The sequence below is a fragment of the Xenopus tropicalis genome, chromosome 3, assembly GCF_000004195.4.
Source record: "Xenopus tropicalis strain Nigerian chromosome 3, UCB_Xtro_10.0, whole genome shotgun sequence".
NCBI classification, from domain to species: Eukaryota; Metazoa; Chordata; class Amphibia; order Anura; family Pipidae; genus Xenopus; species Xenopus tropicalis.
Window position 1 is genome coordinate 95565566 of NC_030679.2, and position 17328 is coordinate 95582893.

The 17328-nt window shown below is 37.4% G+C and overlaps 1 protein-coding gene across 2 annotated transcripts; it reads right to left on the bottom strand.

The window, feature by feature from the left end:
• Nucleotides 1-327: 327 nt before the first annotated feature.
• duoxa1 (dual oxidase maturation factor 1) lies at nucleotides 328-17321 on the bottom strand. Of its 2 annotated transcripts, none has more exons than XM_031898070.1 (7): nucleotides 17197-17321; nucleotides 13174-13339; nucleotides 11308-11365; nucleotides 9519-9653; nucleotides 7651-7864; nucleotides 7050-7264; nucleotides 328-1793 (listed from the first exon to the last, which is right to left on the bottom strand). In XM_031898070.1, the coding sequence occupies exons 2-7, from the start codon at nucleotides 13312-13314 to the stop codon at nucleotides 1630-1632; spliced, it is 927 nt and encodes a 308-aa protein (XP_031753930.1). In that variant the 5' UTR covers nucleotides 13315-13339; nucleotides 17197-17321; the 3' UTR covers nucleotides 328-1629.
• Nucleotides 17322-17328: the final 7 nt, after the last annotated feature.

Sequence of the window (17328 nt, forward strand, 5' to 3'; positions counted from 1 at the left end):
CACAAATCTTTTGAAAAGTTTCGCCGAAGCGAAAGGGGACAGATTCGCTCATCACTAAGGAGGAGCCTACAAAGGTATAAAAGGGGAGGTAGAAAAGGGACCCCCAGCCACCCCTACCCCCAGCCCAGCTTGTATACTCGACCTGCAACAAAATCCCAAACAGCAAAACTCAACCCACGCCAACCCCTGCACGTGCTCATTTGTTTGTTCCTGTCAGCATCACTAGGTACTGGGCGGCAGGGGATCTTGACAGTTCATATTTGTGCATGTAACTGACTTAACCTCAAACCCTCAACAGAACAAAATGAAGGTATTAGAAGTCAAATATTATTAACACTTATTGTATTTATAAAGAGCCAACATATTACACAACATGCACTACAATAAATGGGTGTATACACTGAACATACAGATATACATAAAAATACAACGCATGACTAATACAAAAGGTAAAGAGGGCCCTGCACAAACAAGCTAGCAATCAGAAAAGTGCTAGGGGACATGGACTTGTACCCCTTAGTGCTTTAGCAGGAGTGCCCTGGGGCTAACTAAATTACCCCTAAAGATGTTAAGGCTCATTTACTGTGGGCAGGAACACAAGTGATAAAAGATCAAAGAGTACTATTTTGCCCCATACAAAAAGCCCTCCAACCCTACACAAGCGCACCTTGTACTGCATTGAAAATAAGGTACAAGGTACAATAAGTTGCAAAGTGCTCATAAGTGCAAACGGACCCACTTGTGCCCTTGGGTTCCTTGGCTCTCCTTACATGTGGGTCATTAATGACGTGCAAAGAAGGGAAGTGCAAGGAGCCACTGACAGTCCTTCCCAATTTTTATAGCCCAATTAAAAATATTTTCAGGTGACTGAAGGGTATGGGGAGCTTAAGTCAGATTTAGAAGGACCTAGTTTAAATAAAAAGGAACCAACAAACTAAACAGCAAGGAAGGAGGTTCAAGGTAAACTATATAACATATTTAGAATCACTCCAATAACCTACAGCTTTTTTCCTACAACAAAATCTATGGGGTGTAATGGATTATCTGGAGGACCCAACAAAAACTAGGGCCTGGAGCTTTTGCCTTTGATTGCACCCCATAAAACACGTTGCTGTTAGCTATCAAGGCATTGCAAGACTGAGAGCAGATACAGAGAAATACAGAGAATGTGGCCATGGCTCACCCAAGCATCCTCAGTCATCATCTGGCTTCCCAATGGCTCACAAGTAAGTGGCCTGAACTTCTTGATACCATTTGCAATATTTTCCTTTTCATGTTTTTGTCCTTCAAAAAAAAATAACTGTTTGTATACCGTGTTTCCTTTAAATATATTTATTACTGCTTCAAACCCATTTAAAAATCATCTCATTCGTGTAGCTCTCAGCGTTTCTTTCTTCTGCACTCCACACCAAAAGTTCTTTTCCATGCAAAGTTGTGCAAAAGCTGTGCTTTATAAATCTGAGCTTTGTGCAGTCTATTCATCTCCAGCAACTGCCTGATGGATGTTTAAACTTGAAAATAGTGGGTCAAAAAAGCACAGTACTGTACATGAAAGATCATCCTCTGAAGGAAATCCATCTGCCTTTTATAAAATAATGTGCAATTGAGCCTCGAAAGTAGTCGCACAATTCATAGCATCTCATTTAAGCTTAAGGCTGAACTGTGTTCCTCTTCATTTTCTGATTTATCTGAGAGGTCCTCTTCTTCGCCATAGCTAAAGATAAGTCTGATAACTTTTGGCTGCGTTTTATATAAAAATAGAAGAACTAAACTAACGATGAGGCAAAATAGTCCTGAAACGGAAACAGAAACAGGGTATTTTTATAACCACTTTCTTATCTTCAGATTCTAAATATAATGATAGATCAAAATTAATGTTTTATAATCGAGCACCTTATCACTGTTTAAAATCTATATCACCAGTGACCATCATTCCTTTGACCCCCACCCCATCTTATACTATTTCCTATTCTCTTTATGTGGGATTGTGAATTGGCCACTACAGTTTCTTTTTTCTTCTATAAAAAAGTTTATTTAGGTTCACTTATTTGTCCACTTCCCAGGATCAAAACTATGGGTAGGCAGAAGCAGAGGAGGCACTTGCCTAGGGTGCAGTGCATGTATCTCTTCTGTCTGCCTACCTCTACTCCGTGCCCTTGTCCCCCCACAGGTGGCTTACTGGTCCTTGTAACCTGGCACATAGTCTTTGTGCGTGCCCCCCCCCCCACCATCACTGAGCATGGGTACACTTGTACAGATTGTGCAGTGGGTGAGATGGCCAGGATTTAGGGTCTTGATGGGAGAGCTCAGTGAAGAGACCAGCTGAAAGAAAAAGAGGACCAGGCATACAGGATAAGGACAGGCCAGAGCAGAGCAGCTTAATAGTAGAGCAGGCACTAGGTGTCTGAGTTAGGGTTAATTAGCATGGGGCATCTATTGCCACCACAAGGAGGGTAGAGGGAATAATTTTCCCAGTGGATCATCCACAAGATTGGCACCCAAGCGGACAGCGCTGGATTTCTTATCTGGGCCCCCAATGCCAATCCCATTCGCTGCACACACCCCCAGCACACATGCACTTCGCCACAAATCCGGGCCTGCAAGCAGATAGGAGTAGGCTAGTGAGAGGGCTTGATGGGCTTCAGGCCAGATTCTGCCAGTAGAAAAGTTTTGAGCCAGGTGGGGACAGGGGATTTTCTGCTTTGTTTATTGGTGATCTGGATGTGCCAAACATTCTCTTCTCATTCTTCTCTCATGAAATGTTGCCCTAAATTGGCTCCAGGGTTTGAGCACATGGACCCACCATATCAAGGGGTAAGCTTCTAACAATTCTCTACACATAACAGTCTCCTTTGAAATGTAAATTGTTGGGGTGAGTGAGAACCCAACCTAGCTATCTCTGGTAGGAACTGACATCCTTTAGATAATGTGGAAGTGTAAATGTTGCATGTGTTATGTGCCTGCTTAGAACTTCTTGGATGTGTGTCTGTATGCTGTTAATCTCCTGGATATGTGAGTAATGTTACTACATTACATAATCATCTGTAAGTTTGCGTGCCTGGTGTAAATGTGTGAACTGCCGGGTTGCCCTCCCTACACGCTATCCCAGGGCCTGCTCAGTTATCTCACTATTCTGCAATGGACTCACCAGTGCTGTAACCCCACTATTTTCCACGCCAAAACCAAGTACTGTTCAGTTTGCTACTATGCTCTTATTACAGGGCTAGGCTAAATGTTAGCTATCTGCTGTTCCAGGAATAAATAAAAAACACATTATTACATTATTATGTCCTTATCATTTAAGCTTATCTGAAAAATGTGTCTGTATTTCTTGTTTCTTGTTAACTGATAGGCACCAGGTGGCAGTATTTGATGCCTTTGTGAAGAGTCATAATGCAACCTGCAGATTTCCAGCTGTTTATCTAAAAACTGCTAAGAAGTTGTATAGCAATGCCGTGTTTAGTACTTCAACAGGAGACCCAACGGTTGAACATTTCTCCATACCTATATTTTAGTCATTTGTAAATACATTACGTATTCATTGCCAGTAGTTTTATAAAAAACATTGTCAAGAGTTTCTGCCTGACAGGAATACGAATAGTGATGCTAATGGTATAAAGGGCACTGGCATATATGGGTAATATATTAAAATACATTATTTAGGTTAGTGCTGCAATGTTGAAAATTATAAAGTACAGCTATTACGTTTATGATTATTGTGCTATTGTTTTATTTATTGTTGTGCTTTTCAAATTTACTTCCCATAAAACCTAGTTCACAAAGAGCCTTTATTGTTTGCTAGGGAAGAGTTTCTCTGTCTTTGCTGTTATGGGCTACTCAGGAGCCTAACTGGAACAACTGAATTCTCCTATACATTAAATGCTGTAATAACACTGCAAGGTGCTTAAAAATTCCCATAAGGATATTGCTTCAGCTGTAATAATCACTTTGTTTTATGGAATACCTAAACAATAAATGAAGCAACTACTGCTACCTTAATACATGCATCTTTTGTACTGGAAGTCTTGGTGTGAAAGGGATACTGTCATGATTTTTATGGTGTATTTTTTATTACTAAATTACATTACACTGTGTACATTGCAAATAATTCAGTCTACCATTAAAAAATGTGTTCTTGAACCAACAAATGTTTTTTTTTAGTAGTAATATTGGTGTGTAGGCATTGTGCCTGAATCTGAGCTTTCAGAACGTGCCAGCGCTACGCAATTAAACTGCTTTCAGATAACCCATTGGTTTTTCTACTGGATGTTCTAGTATTGAGTGCTATACTCATATCTACCAATAGGCAGGACATGGGGGGATTTTTAGCAATGCAGGTGGGAGGGAGTCATTATCTTGTTACCTTCCCATTGTTCTGCTTATTAGCTACTGGGGGGGGGCGGTAAGGGTAGCAGCAGTAAATGACTGAAGTTTATCAGAGCACAAGTCACATGGCTGTGGCACCCTGGGAAAAGAAGAATATGGCTAGCCCCATGTGAAATTTCAAAATTGAATATAAAAATATCTGCTTTTTTAAAAACGTGGATTTTAGTGCAGGATTCTGCTGAAGGAGTTTAATTAACTGATGTATTTTGTAATAACATTTTTTTGCAATGACAGAATCCCCTTAGGGCTGTGACACATGGGGAGATTATTCGACATGCAACAACTCTCCCTTGTCGCGGGCGACTAATCTCCCCAAAATGCCATCCCACCGGCGCGGTGATTTGTCGAAGTCACAGAAGTTGCCTTGCGAAAGAAATTTACGCGACTTCGGCAAATCACTGCATATGCCATCCTACAGGAGATTTACATTCTCGCCAGTGAGATGGAATTTCGGGGAGATTAGTCGCCCGCGACAAGGGAGATTTGTCTCGCGGCGACTAATCTCCCCATGTGTCACAGCCCTAAGGGGATTCTGTCATTGCAAAAAAATGTTATTACAAAATACAGTGGTGTGAAAAACTATTTGCCCCGTTCCTGATTTCTTATTCTTTTGCATGTTTGTCACACAAAATGTTTCTGATCATCAAACACATTTAACTATTAGTCAAAGATAACACAAGTAAACACAAAATGCAGTTTTTAAATGAGGGTTTTTATTATTTAGGGAGAAAAAAAATCCAAACCTACATGGCCCTGTGTGAAAAAGTAATTGCCCCCTGAACCTAATAACTGGTTGGGCCACCCTTAGCAGCAATAACTGCAATCAAGCGTTTGCGATAACTTGCGACGAGTCTTTTACAGTGCTCTGGAGGAATTTTGGCCCACTCATCTTTGCAGAATTGTTGTAATTCAGCTTTATTTGAGGGTTTTCTAGCATGAACCGCCTTTTTAAGGTCATGCCACAACATCTCAATAGGATTCAGGTCAGGACTTTGACTAGGCCACTCCAAAGTCTTCATTTTGTTTTTCTTCAGCCATTCAGAGGTGGATTTGCTGGTGTGTTTTGGGTCATTGTCCTGCTGCAGCACCCAAGATCGCTTCAGCTTGAGTTGACGAACAGATGGCCGGACATTCTCCTTCAGGATTTTTTGGTAGACAGTAGAATTCATGGTTCCATCTATCACAGCAAGCCTTCCAGGTCCTGAAGCAGCAAAACAACCCCAGACCATCACACTACCACCACCATATTTTACTGTTGGTATGATGTTCTTTTTCTGAAATGCTGTGTTACTTTTACGCCAGATGTAACGGGACACGCACCTTCCAAAAAGTTCAACTTTTGTCTCGTCGGTCCACAAGGTATTTTCCCAAAAGTCTTGGCAATCATTGAGATGTTTTTTAGCAAAATTGAGACGAGCCATAATGTTCTTTTTGCTTAAAAGTGGTTTGCGCCGTTTTTGCCCAGTCTCTTTCTTATGGTGGAGTCGTGAACACTGACCTTAATTGAGGCAAGTGAGGCCTGCAGTTCTTTAGATGTTGTCCTGGGGTCTCTCGGATTAGTTGTCTCTGCGCTCTTGGGGTAATTTTGGTCGGCCGGCCACTCCTGGGAAGGTTCCCCACTGTTCCATGTTTTTGCCATTTGTGGATAATGGCTCTCACTGTGGTTCGCTGGAGTCCCAAAGCTTTAGAAATGGCTTTATAACCTTTACCAGACTGATAGATCTCAATTACTTTTGTTCTCATTTGTTCCTGAATTTCTTTGGATCTTGGCATGATGTCTAGCTTTTGAGGTGCTTTTGGTCTACTTCTCTGTGTCAGGTAGCTCCTATTTAAGTGATTTCTTGATTGAAACAGGTGTGGCAGTAATCAGGCCTGGGGGTGACTACAGAAATTGAACTCAGGTGTGATAAACCACAGTTAAGTTATTTTTTAACAAGGGGGGCAATCACTTTTTCACACAGGGCCTTGTAGATTTGGAGTTTTTTTTCTCTCTTAATAACGTAAACCTTCATTTAAAAACTGCATTTTGTGTTCAATTATGTTATCTTTGACTAATAGTTAATGGTTTTTGATGAGCAGAAACATTTAAGTGTGACAAACATGCAAAAGAATAAGAAATCAGGAAGGGGGCAAATAGTTTTTCACACCACTGTACATCAGTTAATTAAACTCCTTCAGCAGAATCCTGCACTAAAATCCACGTTTTTAAAAAAGCAGATTTTTTTTTTATATTCAATTTTGAAATTTCACATGGGGCTAGCCATATTCTTCGATCTTATGTGCGCGCTAAATTACACAAAAAAGCTGCGTTACTCTGCGGAAAAATTTTCCTGCGGAAGTGATGTCGGCATACGTGATGTCACGTACCCGGAAGTAAGCCAGGTGTTTGCTATGAGAAAAAATTGACGTTTAATGAGGGAGGGTATTTATATTTTCCACATGAACTTATACATCAGGATTCCCCTTGAGAAAGGCTCTTTGCCGAAACGTTGGGGTAATTATCATCTTTAGCATGTGTATCCGCTAACTTGTGTGTCTTCTTTTGCCTATGCACATTTTGTGGTATGTATTACCTTATTAATGTACTTTTTGTAACTTTGTAAAGTGGTTCTTTCTATGAATTTTGCACATGAAGCTTGTTTCAGCATGCATTCAAAACTTACCTGTTACTAAACTCAACCAATAAGAAACCCCAAAGTGAGTTTTCAGAACAGCATTTCCAAAGTGAATGTTACACACTGGTGCCTGTCTGACGCTGGCAAATGATATCAAGGAGACTAACATGCAGATGGCTGTTACAAACATCATGCAGATACCATACAGTATAACTGGCATGGAGAAGAGCACATTGTAGAGAATCCATGAGCCGAATGCCACCCTGTCATAAAATACAAGATTTAAATATTAATTAAAAAAACGTTATTTTATTAGCTGTACACTTACATCTGCATTATTTTCTATTAACTGCCAATTTGACCTTTTATACTGACTAGTATCAAAGATTCAAAGAATATGTAATGTTTTGTTATATAACAATAAAAAAAACTATATGTAACAAGTGCTAAGGACCATGGTAAATTTATAAAAGAGTAAAAATAGAAGTTGTAATCAGTTTTTTAAAATAAGTCTAAATAATAACTACTGGAAAATGACTAGTATTCCAAGAACAAGTCACATATAAAGTAAGAAACATTTAAGATTCGATTGCATTCTTATTTCACAAAAATTTTGGCCAGTCTGCTCTTCTCTTTTGGTAAAACATACCACATTATTTCCGATGAGTAGTATGTTGAAATGCAGTACTGCTGAAAAAGTCCACAAGGACTGTTAATGGTGAATTTTTCAGCAACATATAAAATTGGGTATGGGAGTCCTCTTTCTAAGCCATCTTTATAATTTTTGTCAAACTGGTTGGCAGATTCCCAGGCAAATTCCTCATTGTAGTTTATGGTCTCATTAAGTTGGTACACAGGGTTTCCTGTAAAGAAAGGGATCTTTTTCATTGGTATGGTAACCAGAATGTTTTTCATGTCTCCTGGCAAATATGTTGAGTCATTTAAAGTGGTCTTTACTGAAAATACAGGTTGCTATGGGGATTGAAAAGCAATGCCATTCCCTAAGTGCTTTTGTATTTTTTTTTTCAACACATGACACGGCATCAAAGCAACAAGGTTAACCAGTTGAATTAATTCTAATACAATCTATGGTAAATCTCTGTGAGTACATTAACTTTAATTCTAATAAGCTGTATAGGATCTATTATCCAGAATGGCCTTCTGTATGATGGGTTTCTGCATAAGTGATGCCATACCTGTATTAGTATAGATTTTTGTATTCATGTTTTAGAATCACTAACATGCAGATGCCCCTGCTGACCAAAGCTGTAAGAAAAGGGGAATGTTTCTTTCACAGATCAGTTTGGTATGAAGGAACTTATTAATAAATGTGTTATGCATATTACACTAAAAACCAATGTTAAAATGTAATGGTGGATATTTGCTGTCCCTTTGTTTGCACACTCTGCTCCATAATTCAATCTTAAAAACTTATTTAGAGATGCTGTATTTAATGTTAGCACAAAAATTAGATGTGTACCAAATGATTTGATGTTCTCATCATATCTAGGTGTGTTTTATCTTATCTGAGTCAGTGACTTCATGTGACGCAATCAATTATTAGTTACTCTGTGATTCAGCTATTAGTTACAGTTTGTATGCAGAACCAGCTTTGTAGCTATGAGCGTGTACAGATGTGGCTAAAAAGTGCTTTTTATCTTAACTCAAGCCACAACAATTATTATCCTACAAATTATATGTACAGATATATAAAGTGGGTACCAAAATAGCCAGTTAATTCACATGCACTAGTTAAACCTTTAAACAAGGAAATCCTAGATCCATTATTAATAACAAGTGACCTCCCATTCTCTATTTATGCATTTATAGACTTCTGTAGTCATTAAATTATAAATCCAACACATTTCCCTTTTAGAAAGTATCCTATCACCTTTTCTTTTATCCAGAACTTTTGCAAAGACACCATCCTGTAGCAAAATACCTCAAGCACAGTGCAAAATCACAACTTGCTTCATCACTGAAAACACTCTTTATTTGTTAATATCTGCTTTTCAATAAGATGACAGGATTTTATATTTTAATAGGCGATGCTACTTTTCTGTCATAGACTACCTTGATATACTCCCTTCTTAGAAAAACCTATCATGTACCACTGGAAAGCATCCCAAGTGGAGCTTAACCATCAAGATGCAGAAACTGCCCACTGGGATGCCCTGAAGCAGGAAGCCAGATGCCCACTCCTGACATAGAGTAATGTGTTATGCATAATTGCATTCTGATAGGGAATTAATACTACTGTCCTGCATAAAAAAGCATGTCCAAAAATGATATATGTGCAACATGGATCTTTATGTGAAGGTTGTATCTGACTCTGCCTCTTTACAATGTTCCAAAATAATGACTCCATCCCATATGCCTATACAGTATTCAATATATAAGACAACCAGATCTTGCTTAAAAAGAAGAAATATAAGTGTAAACAAATTGCATTTAATTGCTCTTAATTCTAAACGTAAGTAAATTAAGCTTTCTAAAATCATTATATTAAAATCTTACCTATCAGAGTGATGTTTACCCCTTTTAGGCCGATCCAGAGTCCAATGCTGGCGTTTAACATGGAATGGCTGAAAGACTTGTATACAGTCGTAGCAGTGACAATTCCTGTCTCCCAGTCACTAGTGAAATTAACAGCTAAAATAATGCAGGATCAATAATTTATGAAGTCATAGATAAATCAATAGGTAGGGTATCTGCCCCTTTCTCAACAGTATAAGTGCATTTGCTTTCTAAATCAAAATCAAAGGAACACTTTGGTTTTTAAGCATTAACTAAGGTTAACTAAAAAAAAAAGGGGGGGCTGCAAATGGTTTGTAGAACTTATACAGAACTCGGGGTGCAGTGGCAAATCCATCTCAGCATTAGAAAGCTAACCTGCAGATAATGAGACACTGGGTGACTCAAGCAGCAATTAAATGCTAAGGAAACCCAACTAAAGCATTATAAATTTCACTCTGAGGAGAAGAGAACTCAAAGATGTGTCAGCTGTGAAAAGGAAACTAACAATGAAGCATAAAGATGCCTCTAGACTTGTTGCACAATATACACTCATAAGAAACTGATGTTACTCAGGGCTGAGGTAGCATGCAGCATGTTGTAACTGTTTACAGGCCCGGATTTGTGGAAAGGCCACAAAGGCCCGGGCCTAGGGTAGCACAAATTGGGGGGCGGCATGCCGCCCCGCCGCACTAAAATATTAAAGTTACTGCTCCGTAAGTGATTGTAAAGACCCGCGCATGCGCGATCGCGAGTTTGCGCATGCAAGGGGGAGGGTTATGATGGACAGGGGGGCGGCCTTGGGGCGCCCAGCTTACAAATGGAAAGTCATCTTTCAAGGCAAGAAATCTTGTTAATTTTCCACTTTCTCTACTTTTGTTTATAAATTGTTTTTTTTTTGCAACCATTGTTTACTGTCCGGGTACACAGCACCACATATGAGGTCATCAGCTAACCTTGCATCACAAGATGTGTCACAACTTTGTAATCAGTCAGATCATATCAAGCAGGCCATTAACACAGAGATTCTCCAACATGTTTTATCCTTAGAATTAGTCTAAATTCACATGTGTGTGCACACACAAGCAATAAAAAAAGCTTATAATTGTATTATTAATTAGTAACCTCCCAGTGCCTTTGATTTTCTTTGTACTTGTCAAACTTGATGGGCGACACATTTACAGTATGAGTAGGCTTGCTGCCATGCCATATTATTCTATACTTAGTCACTAAGGTGACTCAGGCCATCTTTGTCCTGCCCCCATTTTTGATGTTTCTGGGTTAGTGCTTTTATTGAAAATGATTGGATTAATAGACAGAATCAGTATAGAGGATCTGAACTCATACAGACTTTGCCCTATTTGACTTGCACTGCCTTCAGCAGACATGATTCTGTGATTTGCCATTGGCAATTTTTTTTGTCAAAAATTCACTGTGAAAATTTTTGCTGCAGAAAAAGTGAGAAAAGCACTGCATTACAAAGAATACTGCAAAAATGCCCATTCACGTCAAGCATTTGAAATGAGAAAAAATCTCCATTAATTTCATTGAATTTGTCATGACAATAAAATTTGAGAAAAAACACCCACTGACTTTAATGCATTTGGAGTGAGAAAACAATGCAAAAATGCCTATTGACATCAATTCGTTTTGCCTGAGAAAAAGTACTGTAAAAAAATGCTCATTGACTTAATGTGTTTTTGTGCGATTATTTGTGAGGTTTTTTTTTTAATTTTCAGGCCAAGCAAAGCAGTAACAGATCCGCTCATCACTAGCAGCTAATGCTACTTACCTAGAATTACAGCACCAATGAACAGACTTGTTAATATCCTAAAAAGCCAGATTGATCTCTGCAAGAAAACCGTAAGAACACAGATGAAAATGGCTGTATCAGTTACAGGGAAAATTCATTGGCAGTAACCATTGTTGCATGTCATTATAATTTACAAAGCACACTTTTTGATTTAGAAAGTTGAGTTATAATATATATACAGGTATGGGATCCGTTATCCGGAAACCCTATATCCAGAAAGCTCCGAATTACGGAAAACCTGTCTCCCATAGACTCCATTTTAATCAAATAATTCAGATTTTTAAAATTGATTTCATTTTTCTCTGTAAAAATAAAACAGTACTTTGTATTTGATCCCAACTAAGATATAATTAATCCTTACTGGATGTAATATAATCCTATTGAGTTTAATTAATTTTTTATTGATTTCTTAGTAGAATTAAGGTATGAAGATCCAAATTATGGAAAAACCCCTTATCCGGAATACCCATGGTCCCGAGCATTCTGGATAATGGGTCCTATACCTGTATATATATATATATATATATATATATATATATATATATATATATATATATATAGATAGATATAGATATATATTATTGCATATTTACCTCATTTTTAAATCAAAAATAAATAATTGCGCTTCCCTGCCTTTGGATCTAGCAATATCAGACCCATTTATTAATTTAACACTGGGCAGAGGCTGATATTTATTTGAGTCAGTACACTGGTATTTTAAAAAGGAGAAATGTGATTTAAAATTCTGATGGCGTGAAAAGCTGAAAAGGAGAACTAACAAAAACAACTTGTCAGAACCTTTATGTTTAAGGGCTCTAGCAAGATATTGTTGCAGTACCAGAAGTTCATATGGGGATGGTAATGGGGATTTATGGATTATATATGTGTATCTCCATCCATATATACACACTGTACAAATCATGGGCCAGACAGAATTTGATGAGAAAATCTTAAAGGAACAGTAACACCAAAAAATGAAAGTGTATAAAAGTAACTAAAATATAATGTGCTGCTGCCCTGCACTGGTAAAAATTGTGTGTTTACTTCAGAAAGTCTACTATAATTTATATAAATAAGCTGCTGTGTAGCCATGGAGGCAGCCATTCAAAGGAGAAAAGGCACAGGCACATAGCAGATAACAGATAAAACACTATTGTATTCTACAGAACTTATCTGTTATCTGCTATGTAACCTGTGCCTTTTCTCCTTTTTTCCAGCTTGAATGGCTGCCCCCGTGGCTACACAGCAGCTTATTATATACATTATAGTAGTGTTACTGTAGCAAACACACCAGTTTTACCAGTGCAGGGCAACAGTGTATTATATTTTTATTACTTTAAAGCTCTTTCATTTTTTAGTGTTACTGTTCCTTTAAGGCTAGTGCCACACAGGGTTTATTCTCGGCCTACGGAAAAACGCTGGAAAATGTGGCTAAAAAATGACAGATCTGATCTCCAATTTTATGTTTAACAGTATTATAAAACCAACCCAATGAGTTTGATTTACTAAAATGTGGTGCTAAATTGCTAATTACTAATAACAACCGCAAATTAGTTTTGATCTAGTTAGAGTTACAAATAGGTCAAATTCCAGCACTTTTTGCAGGATTCAGTTTGGCTGAACACTGTGACTTTAAAGTGCTTGACGAATGAAAATGACATTTTGTTTTACAGATAATTTACAGATAATTTTTTAAAATCTCAGATCTACATATGCAAACTAGGGTTCAGTTAAGTATAATCTCAGGCAAAACCTCTTGTGAGGTATTCAGTGTATTTCATTCATTTATTTACCCTTTTGTTTGTTACTTTGTTATTACTACGGTTTTTAAAGCCCCAGACTTACTGATTTTCCTCTGATTCCAGGAAGTATTATGATGAAAGTACAAGCAGTGACAATGCAGATAATAATGATTTCAATAATTTTGGTGTCAAACTTAAAGGATGTCCTGGGCTGTGGATAGAATGGGAAGATGTTGGCCTGCATGGTGCCCTCCTTCAGGTCCAAACACCTAAACGTGAAAACAGAAGACATGACATTTTAGTTATTTTTATAATGAAGATGGTTATGTTTACATTATTAAAATGTAAAAATTGTTTAAAAAGTGAAATTGAAGGGTAATGTAATAAAAACTTATTAGCAACCAAATAAAAACTTATTGCACCAATGAGATGTTTTTAAACAGCTGACCGGTACATACTACCTGAGTGGTTGCTATGAGTTACTAGATAACAAGCAAACTTAAGACCATTTATTACATTACCCCCTTTGTTTTTGAACAAACCTTATACCTACAGGCCTCATCAGACCAACAAACATGTTTCATGTTCTTGTGTGTATATGATAACACACAGCAAGGTTTCCCTGATTCTAATTAACCAAGGAAAAGGAACATGTCATTATATAGGATACCCTAAGAATTCATTTGGCATAGCCTGTGATGTATGTATGTATAACTTTGTTTATAAAGCGCCACATGGGTACGCAGCGCTGTACAATCTTACAGAATACAAACTTACACACAGGGAGGACAAGTGATATAATAAATAAATACAATAAATATATATATATATATAAGTGTCATGTGGTATGAGACACAGTAGGAAGGAGGTCCCTGCCCCGTAGAGCTTACAATCTATGTGATCCATATGTAGTGTCTTTCAATAAACTTCCATTTCTCACAGATGATTATCATCATCATTCTGGAGGTATCAGCCAATGGATGATGCAGTGAGAGAAATGCATGGTGAGGTGGTCCACTAACTTTCAAACAATAAATCATGGGTACTAATGAATTCAATGTATTGGAACAGGAGCAGATGGAAAAAGTATGTAAATGAATCTTAATAGATTGATTCTGTAACTTACCCATTTTTCTGTTTAGTAGAGTCAAATCTAAATGTAAATACTGTTTTTTATGATTTTTCTTTAAATATTCAATTTGTAGAAAGAATGATTGGAAATTTAGCAGAGTTGGCACTATATACTCGGCACTGTCATAAACACCTAAATATATACCATAACACACCTATGTCATGGTTGCTGAGTCTCATATCATTTACAAAGTAGGCAGTCATTTGAATGAAACTAAGGAGTGTAAAACTGTACCTCTTAGGGTCCATGCATTTAGCAGCTGCACCTCTGGTAATGGATTATGCAGGTTGGGTTTCAATGCAGAGCTCAATGCTGTCAGGTGCAAGGCAGCCCTGTACAATTTAATACCCAGTAACTGCCCCCCAATTAATACAGTTTCGCTAAATTCTGTCACAACCCTTTGGAACTGGGTGCAAATGCAAAAACAATGGCACTCTGTGCAAGTTTTTTGGACATTTCACCCTGACCTAAGTTTAATAAATGCCCTCATATAAAAGTGATCACCAAGTGGTAGTTCCTGAAGACCAGAAGGATTGCTTCAGGCAACTCAGAAAATGGGCAAATAGAGTAACACCATATTAAAATAATCAGAAGTACAAATCCAGGAAAGAAGTACAGCAAATACATGTAACCCACTGACTTTTACAGAAACGTAAGAAAAAAACTCATACAGGGATAGGATTTGTTATCCAGAAACACGTTATTTAGAAAGCTCCAAATGATGGAAAGACTATCACCCATATAGTCCATTTTAATCAAATAATTAATTTCCCCTTTCTCTGTAATGATAAAATAGTACATTGTACTTGATCCTATCTAAGATACAACTAATCCTCATTAGACACACGACAATCCTATAGGGTTTATTTAACATTTAAATGATTTATAAGTGTAAAGAACCAAATTACAGAAAGACAATTTGTAAAAAGTTTAAAGTGGACCTGTCATCCAGACATAAAAAGCTTTATAATGAAAGCCATTTCCAAATTAAACATGAAACCCAATTTCACTTTTTTATTAACAAATCCATATGCATTATAAAGGCATTTAAAAATCCCAGCTGTCAGTCATATATTGCCTGCCCCACCTCTATGCCTTAGGCATAGAGGCAGGGCAGAGAATTACTCCCACTTTCCATTGAGCAGTCATTTTCCCCCTCCTCACCATCTATTTGTGTAGCCAGTGCATGGGCATGGGCATTAGGTCCCCATTCTGGCACATACATAAGATTTTCGGGTGATACAAAACCTGCCTTAGTCACAGTGTCCACTAAATGGCACCTGCCTGCTTGTTGTGATTATGTAATTCCAAAACTGATGGATACAAGATCTAAATAATTCATATAATGTGAGCAAAGTTTATTTTGCTTGACAAACACCATACAAAACAATTTGAAATTATTTCTAAGGGTGACAGGTCCCCTTTAAGAAAAACTATTGTCTAGAAATGTTGTATAGGTATGCAGTTATACCATTCAGGTACTAAAAATGTCTTTCCTTTTGCCTAATAAAGCATCACATGCTGACTCTTCACATATGGCTAGTATCATATTTGCTTTTATTAATTACTCCAGTGCCTATTGTATGTGCTCACATTTAAAAATCCATTGTAGGATATGTTATTGTGCAGGGTATCACTCCTTTTTGATAATTGACCAACTTTAATTGTGGGACACCACCAAAAATCCTTGAGCAGTCACACTATTTGTAAAGAACCTGTTTGGCTGAGCCACCCTAAATCACACCCTGTTACTAATTTTAATTTTCACCTTTTAGTATATATATTCACACTTGAATGTGCTCCAGTGATTCCTGGAACATGTGAAATGCTCTTATTCTCACTTGATTAATTCTCCTGTCGACATTATAGCAAAGGTCTCTTACCTCAAGGGTGGCCAGGCTATGGAATTCCCTAATGTGTAACTCATTAGTGGAATACAAATATAGGTAAGGAATGCTTTTAGCAAAATGGCAATTTATAACTATAATTTGTTAAAAATTTAATAGAAACTGATAATGGGAACAAAGTAAATACCAGTTTGGGTGTTGTGTATAATTTTCAGTTCAGTAAGCCTGAGTTGGTAGCTTTCTGCACAGTTGGTTAATTGTGTTGCTTTATATTTTGCATTGCAATATAATATTTTTACATATATACATAAAAACGAAAAAGTCGCGACGGCGACGAAAAAAATCGCAAAAAAATACGAAAAAGTCGCAAAATGTTCATTTCCAATCCGATTTTTTTTCCCATTCGGATTCGTGGATTAGTAAATCTGCCCCTTTGTGTAAACGTCCTGGTTTCCATTTCAAATACGAGTAAAAATTCTAAAATTAACCCCTTATTTGTCCTTTCTTATGTTGGCGTAATTAAATTATAAATATCACCCTTCAGAAATCTGGGTGCCCTGATATTTTGGTCCATCAAGTGTATTTTAATCACCCCTGTACTACAGAAAAGCCCAGCAGTTATTTACAATGCACACTGACTGGCTGACAACTATTTTCTCCACCTTTGGATACAAAAATCTATTTTTTCCTAATATTACAACATTGGAGAATGACGATAGGTCAGTCCATGTAAAATTTCAGGGGTCCCAGTCATCTTTTTATGTAAACTCATCTTTAATGAGGCTGGAGATTTTCTGTTTGCCAGACCCTTCAGCTGTAGCATCAAAGGCTACCAAATGTTTTAAAAGCAAATACTTTAGTTGTGAGTGTGTTTGTCATCTTTTTCTCCATTAGAGAAATGCTCAATACCGTGGCATGCAATACATATAGCATATAACTGATAAACTGTATAGAGGCAGTTTCTGTACCATTATATAGAGCAACATAGCAATAAAAACAATGTCATACGTCAGTTACATTTAACAGGAGACAGAAATCTGCTGGAAGATTGGCAGAAACTATATGAAATGGAATTTAATGAAATCATGGCTAATATCCAAAATATATGACTTTTACTATTACTTTAATTTGAATGAATGTTCCTTACCTTGTTTTTTTGTTTCTCCACAATGCCTGTGTTTAGTTGCAGACACAGCTAGTGTTGTGTGACTGTAACACTGCGAGAGCCTTTTCCTGTTCTTGTTGTTACTGAAAATCTGTGAACTCTGAACAAAGAAAC

Coding starts and splice junctions, on each gene's coding strand:
- duoxa1 (XM_031898070.1), bottom strand. CDS start 13,314: ATGCAGGCCAACATCTTCCCATTCTATCCACAGCCCAGGACATCCTTT. Junction 11,366..13,173: donor CTGGAATCAGAGGAAAATCA/GTAAGTCTGGGG, acceptor GTTTTCTTGCAG/AGATCAATCTGGCTTTTTAG. Junction 7,265..7,650: donor TACTCATCGGAAATAATGTG/GTATGTTTTACC, acceptor ATTTTATGACAG/GGTGGCATTCGGCTCATGGA.